This window comes from Cyprinodon tularosa, unplaced genomic scaffold (assembly GCF_016077235.1).
Source record: "Cyprinodon tularosa strain WSP-4 unplaced genomic scaffold, ASM1607723v1 ctg812, whole genome shotgun sequence".
Classification (NCBI taxonomy): domain Eukaryota; kingdom Metazoa; phylum Chordata; class Actinopteri; order Cyprinodontiformes; family Cyprinodontidae; genus Cyprinodon; species Cyprinodon tularosa.
This window is the reverse complement of record NW_024039577.1, coordinates 32,219-45,898: the sequence shown is the minus strand read 5'-3', so window position 1 is coordinate 45,898 and position 13,680 is coordinate 32,219. Positions and strand designations below refer to the sequence as shown.

The 13,680-nt window shown below is 34.4% G+C and overlaps 2 protein-coding genes and 1 non-coding gene across 3 annotated transcripts; 1 reads left to right on the top strand and 2 right to left on the bottom strand.

Moving 5' to 3' along the window:
* Positions 1–628: 628 nt before the first annotated feature.
* LOC119774428 (cytochrome c oxidase subunit 7B, mitochondrial) lies at positions 629–3,348 on the bottom strand. The gene is made up of 3 exons (XM_038271944.1): positions 3,220–3,348; positions 1,941–2,056; positions 629–843 (listed from the first exon to the last, which is right to left on the bottom strand). Exons 1-3 carry the CDS (start codon positions 3,254–3,256, stop codon positions 760–762), a joined length of 237 nt encoding a protein of 78 aa, XP_038127872.1. The 5' UTR covers positions 3,257–3,348; the 3' UTR covers positions 629–759.
* A 388-nt stretch (positions 3,349–3,736) lies between these two features.
* On the top strand, positions 3,737–3,847 carry trnal-caa. The gene is made up of 2 exons: positions 3,737–3,774; positions 3,802–3,847. It is a non-coding gene; the product is annotated as a tRNA-Leu (tRNA).
* A 3,550-nt stretch (positions 3,848–7,397) lies between these two features.
* Positions 7,398–12,978, bottom strand: pgrmc1 (progesterone receptor membrane component 1). Its single transcript, XM_038271964.1, has 3 exons — positions 12,647–12,978; positions 9,156–9,311; positions 7,398–8,393 (listed from the first exon to the last, which is right to left on the bottom strand). The coding sequence occupies exons 1-3, from the start codon at positions 12,939–12,941 to the stop codon at positions 8,299–8,301; spliced, it is 546 nt and encodes a 181-aa protein (XP_038127892.1). The 5' UTR covers positions 12,942–12,978; the 3' UTR covers positions 7,398–8,298.
* Between the last annotated feature and the right edge of the window lie 702 nt (positions 12,979–13,680).

Sequence of the window (13,680 nt, the reverse complement as noted above, 5' to 3'; positions counted from 1 at the left end):
TCTGGCATATTTAACCGTGTCCTTAATTGTTTTTTCAGTATATTAACAGGCTTGTTTATACAATACAATCATTTGAATAAGGGGTTTCAGGTGGTTCAACTTTATTAAATATCTTAAAAGTTGAACTTAGAGGTATGATGTCAATACAGCTTTTTAATCTAAGATATTGAAGTATTGACAGATGCAGATATTAAACCGATACGACATAAGCACAAATCATGCATAAGCTTAACCCAAAAAAAAAAAAAGAAAAAGGATCATGCTATAATGCATAAACAGAACGATGTTTATCATCAACAGGTATGAGAACTGACCTATTTATTATGGGCCTATGGGTGTCAAACTCTAAAAAGAAGCGCAATAAAGCAAAGCGCTTTATTAGCTTGCTTATTTTAGTAGAAATATTGGATAAAGGGTCAAAATATAATAAATATGTTTGGGGTTTTTTTCTGGCTGATATCAGTCCTGATCACATATCAATATTGGATTTGGACACGCCTATCTAGAGGTTCAAGCATCCTCAGGACCAACATAAAAATAAAACTATGCTATAATCGTTGAAAATTATACAGACAAGACTTTAAACAAAGCAGACAGTTTTTGTTCTTTTCAGGAAACAGCCTTCAAATGGCAGACCAGTGGAATCATTTTATTTGGACAAAATAGGATGTTGGAATAAACACAGCAATCCACCATCTGAACACAGATAATGGTTATCCATCTATACAATTAGGGTTTGAGCTTCATCATGTTGGCTCGTCACTCCTCTGCCTCCCTCCATGGTTTGGGCATCACCTTATTGACTGGGGACAGATTCCAGACGATTCCAGTCTGAGTCAGTACCTGCACAGAGACAAAAAATATACAGGTTACTAATGTGATCCCAGAACCACATTGGATCTAAAAAGTCTGAAAAGGATAATCTTTTGACTTTAAGCATTTTTGTGTTAAAAACAGACCTTTTAGACATTTTAATGAAGTTTACAAATTCCTGACTGAGGATAATTTTTTGAGCTATTGCTCATTTCACAGTGAAAAAAAAAATAATAAATTGCCTTAAAAATCCTCAAGTCTATATAAAAAAATTTCTCCTGAAGCATGACCAGAATTTATAGCATATATCTGGCTCCCAGTATGTTGAAAAACCAAAATAATTACATTGAAAAGGACACTCTACACTTCATGATAAAGTCAGGATCAAGCAGATCCTTTACTTTAATAATACAATCCTTTATCTTTCTAAACAAACACTTTTCTTTAACTTCAAGAAACATATTTTTCCAAAGTCATGCCCTAAATTGCTAAATGGAAAGGTCATCCTTTCAAAATCCAAAAGAGAAAACAAGCATTAGATGCCCTCTAGTGGCCACAACTATAAACTACTAAGCTTGTGTTGAGCAGCCATATAACTGTGTGGTGTAATCACGTATGCCCTATAAAACATGAATAAATGAGCTAAACAAATCCATCATCAACATACACAATAGCTGCAACTTATTTTACTTCAAAGTAGAAATCTTTTGTTTTCTGATAATGAGGAGTGTGGTAACCTAACGCTTACTTATAATCTGGACAGAGGTTATTAAACTACAAATCTTTCCATTGTTTTACAAAAGAAGCAATTCCAATCAGGCAGATAAAACCTAAATACTGAATTTAAATTATTATTATTACAAAATATTATATAAAAGAACAGCTGATTTTACTTAGAGAGTTAAAACCTTAAGGTCAACTTCAGCATCCTCAGACAAAAACTAATCACATTTTTTCCCCAACAGACTGCATTAAACTTTTTCCACGCTTGCCCTTTTCCTTCTCCAGATAGTTGAAAAATTCCAAAACTTATCAACATTATTATCTCCTAATTCAGACTTTGTTTTAATCCGTTTATACAACCAGTTACATTGTTTTAATAAGGATTACAGGATGATCGGACTTACATATCCCCAAACAATGGTGCAGAAGGCTGTTCCACTGACCAGCACACCCATGCCATACTTGCTATGGAAGTTCTGAGAAGCTGTTGATCCGTGCCTCACTTGCCGAACAGCCTGGCCTGTATAAAAACATAACCACAGTTAGAAATCCTGATAGCACTGGATATTTTTGTCTTATAAATAGAATAAAACAGCATTTAAGTCCTGCGGTTCTTCTGGAAAACAGATTGCAATTTAACATAATGCATAAAAGGGGAATCAAAGTAGAAGTCAGAATAAAGCTCTTTATAAGAAGCTGAACACATATTTGAGCATTCATAGAAGAGGTATGCATTGGACGATATCCACTACACCTGTGGGGTGAATTAAGCTTAAGGTTATTTTGTTGAAAAAATTATGGTCAGGGCTGAATGAATCTATGATCATTTGGATTCTGTTTATTTTTTGCATATTTTCTTCCCTTAGTCTTAACGCAGCTATATCAATAAAACTAAGGTTAAGACTAACTTTAAATATAACTTCTACAAAATTGCCATATTCATAAATTGTCCCTTAGATATAAGAGTATATTTTTATGAAGTTAAGCTCACAGATACGTCTGATTTTGCCCAAGAACAGTATTTTATATGGATATGAATTAAGAATAAAGTACTACATAATTTTCGGTATAAAACCGCCCAATACACAGGAGACAAAAAAAAAAAAAAAATACAGTTAGATTTAGAAAAGCTGTTTTTGCTGTTAAAGTCTAATACTACACGTTTCCCCTTACAAATATAACATTCTTTTTTATTTGTTCCAAATTTTAACTTGTGAAAGCTAGACCAGCAGTCTTGTACCAAATTGGAAAGCAATTTTGGAAATAAAATGCCCATTTTGCAATAATTATAACATGGTTATGAAGAATTCATCTCAGGACTAAGAACTGTCTTTATTTTGTCTCCTAGGGTCAAAATACTAGTGACATATTTACGTTTATAATATTTACATCTAGTTAAAACCTTCACTTGCGATGTTTACCAATGTCAGTTGTGTATTTGATATATATGGACCCTTGGAGTTTCTCTCGGTAGATAATTTAGGGCATTTTAATTTCATTTGAGGTTTGAATGTATCAGGATTCTTATGGGCATGCTAACATTCGCTAGCTTATAGCGGGCATGTTGGGGGCGGTCAAACAACAAAAAAGCTTATAATATCTTCCTCCTGACCAATAAAGAACTAGTTCCCGGGTAAATTGCAGAAATAAGACATGAATTAGAAAGGAAGGAAGACTTCTTACCACTGACGTTAGCTACAGCTTTAGCGAACCGGTACATGTTGGCTGGCCTGGCGACTTCAGATACCCTTGAAGAAGTTCAATATGGCAGTCTGTAGGATATATACCGGAAGCTGTGGCGTTCAAGTGACGTCGTTAAAACTCATTTAGAAGCTCTGCGTTCTAACCTGTTTGACTTAAACGAGAGTATAATATGTGAGTTCTCTATAAAATGCCTTTAAAATAAAATTAGTAAGGAACTACAACTATACCGCTACATATATCAGTGGGTGTCTGTAAAATATTTCTGCTCGAGATGGGTCCTTTAAGGCAACACGACAGCGACTTTTCTGTACGCATGCGTAAATAAAAAATAACCGTTAAAATAGAAAGCGAGAAAAATATGCGGAGTGCTTGGCTCAGATAAAATACAATTATTACGTATGCCTAAAAATCGTCGTCATAATACATCACAATTAGCCAGAAAGCAATTCCATCTTTACAGTATAAGTACCTTACGTCGCATGGATTGAGTACGCGTGTCAGGATGGCCGAGTGGTCTAAGGCGCCAGACTCAAGGTTGAACTCCCTTCCCTAATACGGGCATTCTGGTCTCCGAATGGAGGCGTGGGTTCGAATCCCACTTCTGACACATACTTTTTTTTAAATCTATTTGATTAGAAGTATCATTGTGATTTTAAATAGCATTCCTAAGAAGCACGTTACTTATGAAGCTGGAAGAAAACTACAAACGTACGATCCTTTAAGAGCTGATAAACACCCCCTGGTGTTTTTCCAGTTTTAATGATTGTTTCATAGCACAACCCTTTTTCTTTAATTGTTGTAGGTTATAGCAATAATAATTTATACATCTGGCATAGAATGTACGCTAACCCCCAACACAAAACAAGAAAAAAGGGCAAAAAAATGGAAGAAAAAAAAAAAAACATGTTGGCATTTTCTTTCAAAACAAACCTGAAAAGTGTGGCATGTATTTCTGTAAAGTCAAATTTTCTCTAAGAGTGCTAAATGATATATGGTGTGAGCAAATGTTTTAAATTAAATACAGTCTCAATATCAGCAAGCTGTTCACGAGGAAAGATGGAGCACTGCAGGCAGGTTAAAGATAAACCTGAGGAGTTTGCATCATCTGAAAATGGGAAACAGTGCAACCTGTACCTCACTGCATTACTTCAGGAATATTCTGGTTGGTATGCATCCTGGCACAGCTTCTCCATCAAACGCAAATTATTGGCTCACCACAAACACCACCTTCCAGGTTACATTGGCGATCTATGATCATGAAGACAACCCAGATCATAAAGGTCACATTTCTGAAATGTAAAGGTGTTACCATTTTAATTTGTTGCATTGTTTTTATTCTTTTTTTAAAATCTGCGTAGAAATTTGATGCTGAATGACTCTATTAGGCCATTTTTGATATGGGGCATATGGAGAGTTACCCAGGGCAGAATAAAAAATGAAAACTATGTATAAAATCAAACCTATTTGTTTTCTGGACTATGGAAAGGTTTTGTATAGATTTCATAAAAATAAATAAATAAATAAATAAAATAACAATGATTAGGGAGGAGACATCCAGGTGTATTTAGAAAGGTGCAGTTTGCTGCCTGTTGAAAATAAGGACAAAGGGGTTTCTGTTTAACTAATAGTCCCTAATGAGGGAATCTTAAGTTATTCAGTGGAGTTTTCATTTAGTTTTGGTAAAATGGATGTTTAGAAACTAGGACTGTTTCTGTGCGTTTAGCTTATATTAAACTAGAAAATCAGAAACAGTCCTAGTTGAAAGACAAACCAGCAGTGGGTGAGGGGCGTTTTCCTAAGGAACTGTTAATGCGAGGAACAAGGTAGAAATCAATCAAATTTGCTTTTTTTTCCTTTTGATAATCAGTTTGAAACAATTTTCCTTTTTATAAATATGGGACACTGTCCTAAAAAAAAACATAAAAGATATATACTGTATATTTTTTTTCTATTTTCTAAAGCCTAAAAAACAAAAGAAAATGATGTTTTAGCAAAAAAATAAAAAAAAATATAGAAAAACTAACACTAACATAAAATGTTTTTAAAAGTGCAATAAGATTGTGGTGCTTTATAATAAATGAACAGAAATAGAAGCAAAATGCCTCTTTGGAATGCAAAGGTGACATGATTGGACTCAGGGGCATGGAGGGGATCAAAAGATGGTGCAACAAAAGAGCTGCTTAAATACATAATTTGCAATTTAAAATACTTTTTTCCATTAACTTCAGAATTATGCAACACTTTTTCTTGGTATATCCCAGTGTTTCCAAACCTGTTTTTTTGCATGTGACCCCCTTTGGGCATTTTGTCTTACCTTGTGTACCCCTCTCATTCAAAAGTATTAATGATCATCCAAATGTGGAACGTACAATAACTAATTAAAAAATAAAGACTATTTTGCTTAATCTTTTCAGAATTTAATTCTTAGGCATTTTATTCTTTCCACCTCAGATAAAAAGAAACATAAATATGTCTGGAAGTTAGTAAGGAATTGAAATCAATATAAAATCCTATTATAAGCCTGTATTTATAAAACTGGAGCTCCTCTGAGTATCTCCCTTATACTCACATTTAAACTTGATGAATAGGGAGCAAAATACTTAAGAATTATAGTCAGACTGACTTAATTAGTTTTACTTTGTTTTCATCAAGAAACCTGAGCTGCTTTCATGAGCTGCGATACCTCAGTGTGAAAAACAACTTAAACCAGACTGATCTCTACATCCAGTCTGTCTCTCTGCTTGGTTTGGATGTGAGTCTAACCTGAAGGTGAACTTAAACATAAGAAAAACTTACTTTTTGGTTAATAAAAGCTTGTTTTATTTTTCAGTTAGGTCCTCAAAAAAACTATTTTACTATAATATTACCCGTGTACCACTAGGGGTACCTATTGTGTGTGTGTGTGTATATATATATATATATATATATATATATATATATATATATATATATACTTCGTTACTGTACTTAAGTACACTTTTTAGGTATCTATACTTTACTCCATTACTTATTTTTCTTCCTACTTCTGACTTCTACTCGTTACATTTTCACACAACTATCTGTACTTTCTATTCCTTAGATTTTTAAAACAAACATTCATCAGAATCAGAAATCATCAGAAGCAAGCAGGTGTTCTTAAAACTGCAAACACGAATTGTCTATGCCATGCTACAACGTCGGATTCAGAAAAAGATGTCTGAAAGGTCGGACACAGGCGAGAGCGTATCGGGAGATGGAGACCAACAAGACCTCCCTCATCCTTGGCCCTATATCAAAGACATTTTTGAAAGAGTCAAAAAAAATGGAGCTGTAAAATTCATATAGTGGCATCTGGCTGTTTTTTTTTTTTTTACTTTACACGTTAATACTTTAAATAGTTTTTGGAGCACATACTTTTTCATTTTTACTTGAGTAAAAAGGTCAAGTTGGTACTGCAACTTTTACCACAGTGTTTTTAAACTGCAGTATCTATACTTCTACTTAAGAAATGTGTGTATATATATATATATATATATACATACATACATATATATTTTTATATGTTTAAAAACCTGTCCAGGGATATGCACATAGTTGATGCAAAAGACTATTTGCAGAGCAGTAATAGTTTGAATGATGGTTTTACTTATAAAAGCTCCACCGTTCACTTTAATTATTATAGGAGAGAAACAGAGAAGCTTTATAATTTTGTTAGAATACGTTATGGTTTTACAACTGATGCAATATAAAAAGCAACGCATCTAATTTGATTAATTATACTTGTACAGCAATAAATTCAAATAGGCATCCAGCTGCTTATTTTTTGCGTTTAATAAATCAACATCTTTCAGAGATAAGGACAGTATGACCTACAAATTTTAAACAATCTTAAAAATGTTCCTTCATTTTAAAGCAAATTAAAGGAATAACAAAAAAAAGAAAAAAAAAAAAAAAAAAACATTGTTTAAAAAAAAAAGACTCCAGGTTTACACTTTAAATGTTGAGGCTTAATGGAGGAAGCTTGTAGGGAACAACCTTAATAGGGAACAGGATTAACTTTGTCAGGATGATAAGCTGGAGAATAAACCGTGAACCTGGCTGGATATAGAGTGTCTCAAAGGCTAGAGATGTTTAAAAAAAAATATATATTTATGTAAACAGAAACATAAGCAGAGCAGTGAGAATGAGTGAGTTTAATCTTTAGAGTTTGGTATTTAAAAACAGTAGTTTCATGGCAATGTTTTTTTTCATTCATAAAAGTCCTGCTGGTGAAATAATCTAAAGTTATCTGGACACTCCACGAATTTAATGCTAAAACATTAAAAAACAAAAAGGGCTTTCATTTTATTTTATGTTTCACATTAAAATGACATTGCAGTGAGAAACGAAGCAGCAAATCCAGATACTTAAGAGCCTTAATGAACCGTTTTTATAATACTCTTAAATGATCAGTTTCAGTTCAGATCATGGAGCAATTATTTCATCATGTATAAAAAAAAATAAAATCTAGACCGTCACTTTATAATAATAACTTGCTATTTCAGTTATTTATTACACTCTACTTGTAGACATTTAGGATATTTATCCTCTGAATTGTGGGAATGTGTTTGAAGAGTCCGTCCTTTAAAAGGCTCCCATCAGAAACATGGAATGATCCAAAAACAGCCTCTTAAAGCTTCTTAACTGCGCCCAGTGTCTGAATTTAGATAAAACATCAGGTTCATCCCCTTTCGCCAGATGTATAGCAACTCTAACTTTATTTAAACTTTCTTAATGAACTGTATTGACCCCTCCACATCATCAAACAGGCCATTTATCTGAGCGAGCTTCCAGCTTGATACGTTTCAGGATCTGGTTGCTTACTACTCCATCCTTAAAGCTATCACTTGGGGTGTTTAACCATTAATGCCCTTCAGACAAATAAACGGAGATGAATTTAGATTCTATGACTGGTCCAAAAGTTGAAGGATGTTTGGTGAAAATGGAAACGTTTGCTGAGAACACTGCAAAGTAGACCAGAGGCTTCAAATTACAAACATTAAGGCATCTCTCCTTTTCCCCTCTGCATCCCTTTGTCCTTTATTCAGTCTTCTTATCTTTTCCCTCCTCGTTGTCGGTGTATTCTGTCGGCTCGTCGCCTGGTTTCAGAAGCTTGCCGATGTAGTAGTATTTCTCTGCAACACAGAATGCCCCATAATATCAGCATTAACATCATTAAAACGATTCCTCTTTTTAAAGTCGTAGGGAAGCGGCTGTTCCAACGGTTGCAGTTCCGAATTCTCCCAAGTGGTGCCCAACTTTACACAAGTGAATAAAGTGAATGTGATTGGTCGATTATAAAGGGGGCGGGATTGTTGTGGCGGAAGGTTCTCAAACAAGTTTGGTTGGGGCCGGTGTCTAGGAAGCATCTTGCTAATCAGTTAGCAACTTAGTGCTAGTAGTTCCCAATGGGAAATTACATTGAGACTGAGTAGCACTTAGCAACAACACCATCAATCGTTGCATATGTTAGCTGCAAAATATGAATCAAAATGCTATGGCCAGAAAAATTTGATTGACAGATGACCTTTGATATATGAGATTTTAAGACAGGGTTTTTTTTTTTTTAATAGAAATTTTCCAACTTTTGGGAAAACATGCTCTGATAAAGAGTACATTTATGTACATGTTTAAGCCAGAATGATTTGAAATTTAAATACGACTTTTCTATGACTTTAAAAGAATCCAAATCGAGCAAATTCAAATGATGCCCAACCCTAGGGACAACAAGTGGTCGACTTTAAACAACTCGGTTATTAAACTAGAACAAACTGACCCTAGAATTGATCATGGCTGGAGTTTAAGCACACTATAAAAGCAGTCGGTATACAAAGACGGAAATCCTTGAGAGCATAGAGTGCTACATATTGAAAACTGCATCGTATATCTGAACCAACCTGTGAACTGACTTTCCCACTCAGACAGGCTCTCCTGCTGCATGGAGTTCAGATCTGACAGGTCGTCGTATTCGTCCTTCAGGGCCTCCTTGTCCAAGCAGAAGGTGGCCAAACCTCTGGATGCATCTCTGCCTGCAAACACCCCGTATGGCCCATCTGTAAGACAACAGAAAAGCAAGAAGGGAAGTGAAGCTCAATGCTGAAACATTATGAAAATCACACAATGTCAATGCATTATTCGCCTGCCAAAGAAACACAAGCTTAGGTTTTATTTTAAATGTTAGAGTGACCTATGAGCCAGCTGGATCATCTCAGGTACATTTTAAACAGGATTAAAAAAAAATCCACTAATGATCCACATTTATCAAACAAAGAAAAAATATTTCCAACAGAAAAAAATGCTTTCTAACAACAAAAAAAGGAAACAATTTCCCAAGAGCCAGAAGCACAGAGGAATTCAGATAAACATCTCAGACTTTATCATTTTTCAAAGATCAGTCTGGTTAGAACAGCGAGATTTAGAAGGTTGGGCTTGTTTTGAACCATTGAAACAAAAAGATTTGCAGATCTTTCACCCTAAAGTACTAAAAACTGCTATTGCTAAGGCCAATCCAACTTAAAGATTAACCTGCACCCATTTCTCAGCCTGAGCTCAGTTTGTGACCTAGATAAACCAGAATATCAAAGACTCTTAGGTTCTCCACCTGCATCCATCTACTTCCTGATGACCTTGTAGCATGGATGACCATTTACAATATGATTGATCATTATACGTTTTCAGTCAGGTTAGCAATCTTGATATATTATCTTTAACAATAAATTAGAAAAAGCAATAATTAAAATAAGGTTTAAATTTTTTTTTTTCCATTGAAGCATTAAATTCTGTTACTACAGGATGTTTAGTGATGTAAATCACACTTCTTTATGTAAATGGTGTCCTGAAGTTTATTTCAATTATTATAACATTTTTAAGAGTAGTGTTTGTGATTGTGGGGATATGATGCAGTCACAGCTATACAGTTACCCAAGAACAACAAAAGAACTAATGAAGAGTGATTTAATCCTAAATTTTAACTTCTCATGAAGGCATCTCATAATACTGTGATGAAATTTTAAGGCCATATCAGCCCTACCTTAGAGTTTAAATAAAGAGCTAGATCTCCCAATCTGCTGAGAAAATGTACAGACATTAATAAAGCTTTTCTATCAAGTATTTAAATATCTTTAGATCTGTGCCTCCATACGCGTAAAGTAATTTATTAACCACCGATGCGTGTGTTGGGTAAAGTATTTTCCTATACAACAAAAACCAAAATAAAAATACTGGTATGATCTTTAGGCCTGAAAATAAAGACATTTGTTTTATTTATTTTTAAATATCTTAAGATTTGCCTCTAGAAAAATTGCATTTAGTTAGATTTATGCACATTATGTATTCTGTTGCACATATAATATGCAAACAGTTTTCTTTTTTTATTCTTATTTTAAATTATTATTGCCATGGTTTTGTATGGAGCACCCTGGATGTCACGGTAAAAAAAAAAAAAAAAAAAAAAAAGCCGGTGGAAATCCGTGGGCACGGATTGATAAACTAAGTGCACGGTTTTCCAGTGCGTGCAGATTAAGAAACTGTGCTCTCTGTTTATTAATCCGTGCCCGCGGATTGAGATTATATATATATATATATATATATATATATGTGTGTATGTATGTATGTATGTCCTTAGTCATCTTCACTGTTGACAGGCTGCAGCCTTGTCCCAGTTCATAGTTTTTAAGCCATTTTTGTTAAAAGTTGCATTTTCTCTAGCCTTTTCTCCACCGCGATCTTCTTTTCTAAACATACGGCTTTACGATCAACTGAAAGCAGTTCCGAACAAATATATAAAAATATAATCTATCGAATGAAATTGTTTTTATAAACTTTTTTTTTTTATTATAAAGCATTTTAAATGCTACGATAATCACATTTAATGAATTTTAATATCAATTAAGGCCTTAATTTAAAAATAATTTAATGACTTTAAATGATCCAGGGAAACCCTGCCTTAACAGCCAGCGGCCCCGTCAACACTGAAGAGACGATGCTGGCTGGGACAGCAGTCACTGAGCAGGTCAGAGGACTGGAGGGACAAAACAAGCTTTAGGTAAACTGTTCTGTAGAAATAACTTCTACAGTAGGGAAAACAATCTGCTTTTATCTGGCCTTCAAACATTTTATTCATCACTAACATGATTTTAAATAATTTTTCCAATATGGCAGCTCTTTGTTATTTATTATTTTTTTTAAACACAAGGAGCCATGGGTGTCAAAAGGGGTCTTACACAAACTTACACATGAACAATCTTAAACATTTTATTTCCCTGTGGCAAATTAATTAAATACGATTTCAAAAAATCCTGTCATTAGGCTAAAATTGGGAACTTCATATCCAGGATCCCAGTGTGTGGAAGTTATGTTGAACATTGATTGACAGCCAGTTACCCAGTTGGTCAGAGGTTACAAACAGCAGAGGTAACAGTCTGAGATAAGATAAAAAATTAAAAAAAAAAACTTCACGTAGTACAAGAGCTGTATCTGAAATTTAAAAACGCTTTATGAAACCAGGTTGAAAAAAAAAATCTAAATTAAGTGTGCACCTGAATATTAAGCAGAAAAAGTAAGAAAATAAGACCTTATATTGAGATCAGTTACAGATTTGTGTGAGAATTAAGAAAAAAAAGCATACTAATGATTTATTCAACATTACAAAACTTAATCTAACCATTCTAAAAACAATCTTTACACTGTTTTAAAGTGACCAAACAGTCAGCCACTGTAAATGAATGCAACATCCAAAGGTTGTTTGTGATAAGGAAGGGGTGTGAAGTTTGAGCCCCACAGCTGAAAAGGGATTTAGATTTAGGCTGTGATGGTGGTGGATTGAAGAAACTCGGGTTTAAACATGTTTTAGTTAAATGCACATTTCAAGGATTTTTTCCCCCTTTAGTAAAACCTCAAATTAAGGCTGTTTGACAAGGCTTAAAATGTTGTCTCAGAATGATACGATTAATCACTTTTTTTGGTCCCTAATGTTTTATGATTAAAAATGACAAACATTACTTTCTAAAACTAGTTTTGAACTTAATTTAAAGGGTAATCACATGCAAGTGGAAAAACTTTGGACAAAAAGAAAAACGACAATAATAGTATTATAAATGCAGAAGTTCCACGTAGCTTTAGGTAGGGGGAGAAATCAACTTGTTCATAGACGATCTCTGATTTGAAGGCTACCTCCGCTGAAAAAAAAAAATCCTTCGGCTAAAAAAAGAAAAACAACTAAAAGGGTGTGACGCCACATTCCAGGGGCTAAACTGAATCAACTGACCCAAAACAGAGCATGCTCAACACTTTGAGTAACCTTAGCCAGTGTGCTTTAAATCCCTCATTTTATAGTAGTTTACATGTTAATATAAAGCCTTAAGACTCAGCAGCTGTTGGAAACATTTACCTGGTCCGTAGAACTTCTTTCCTCTGGTCACATCGAACACTTTCCCATTAACGGCCATGAGAATCCGCGGATCCTGCACTCCGTCGTAAGGCTTCAACTCTGCCAGGGTAAAATCCCTCTTTTTCATTTTAGGCAGCGGTTTCTCCACCTCGCCCACTGGCGACGGGCTATCACCGCGGAAGATTTTGTAAAGTAAGTACAAACATAGGCTTAACAAGGTGAGGTTCAGCGGGGACGTGAAGATTTCTTGAAAAAGTCCTCCAGAAGTAACTTCGCTTTCCTCTGCTTCAGCCATGTCGGCGTCTTTCTCTCGTCTCACCAGTATGCGTGTTTCAGTTGAGTAGTGATTTGACCAATCAGCGTACAGTATAAGCCCCACCTGTTCACGCTTTAGAGCAATCAAAACAACAGTGTGTCAAACCGATGGTAAACACCCTTGGAAACGATACGCGATTGAGTCCGCCATATTGTGGGTGGCAAGAAATCTCAATCTTAATTTAAACTGCGTTGTGTGGATTGCAGCATAATTCATATTTACTTTAAACGTATTTTGATTAAAAAATCTAAACATCATATCACGTATTTTATATCATTTTATGTTCTGGTATTAATGTTAATGGAGGCATGATGAAAATGCATTTTTATTTACCTTTTCTACAACTGAAATATTGATTGATTGGATGACTTTATTGATCTCACAGCAGAGAATAAGAAAAGAAAAAGGTTCATGGGGTATATACACCATATGTGGTGCTTACACACACACACACCCATATGTATATACCGGTATATATATATATATATATATATATATATATATATATATATATATATATATATATATATATATATATATATATATTATATATATATATATATATATAATATATATATAGAGAGAGAGCCTTGGGCTTCCCCCAGCAGAACTGGAGGAGGTATGTGCGGAAATGGAAGTCTGGGGGTCCCCACAAAGACTAACAGATATATCCATATCTGTTAGGATGAAGATGTGTGAGTTTATTACACCTTAGGTA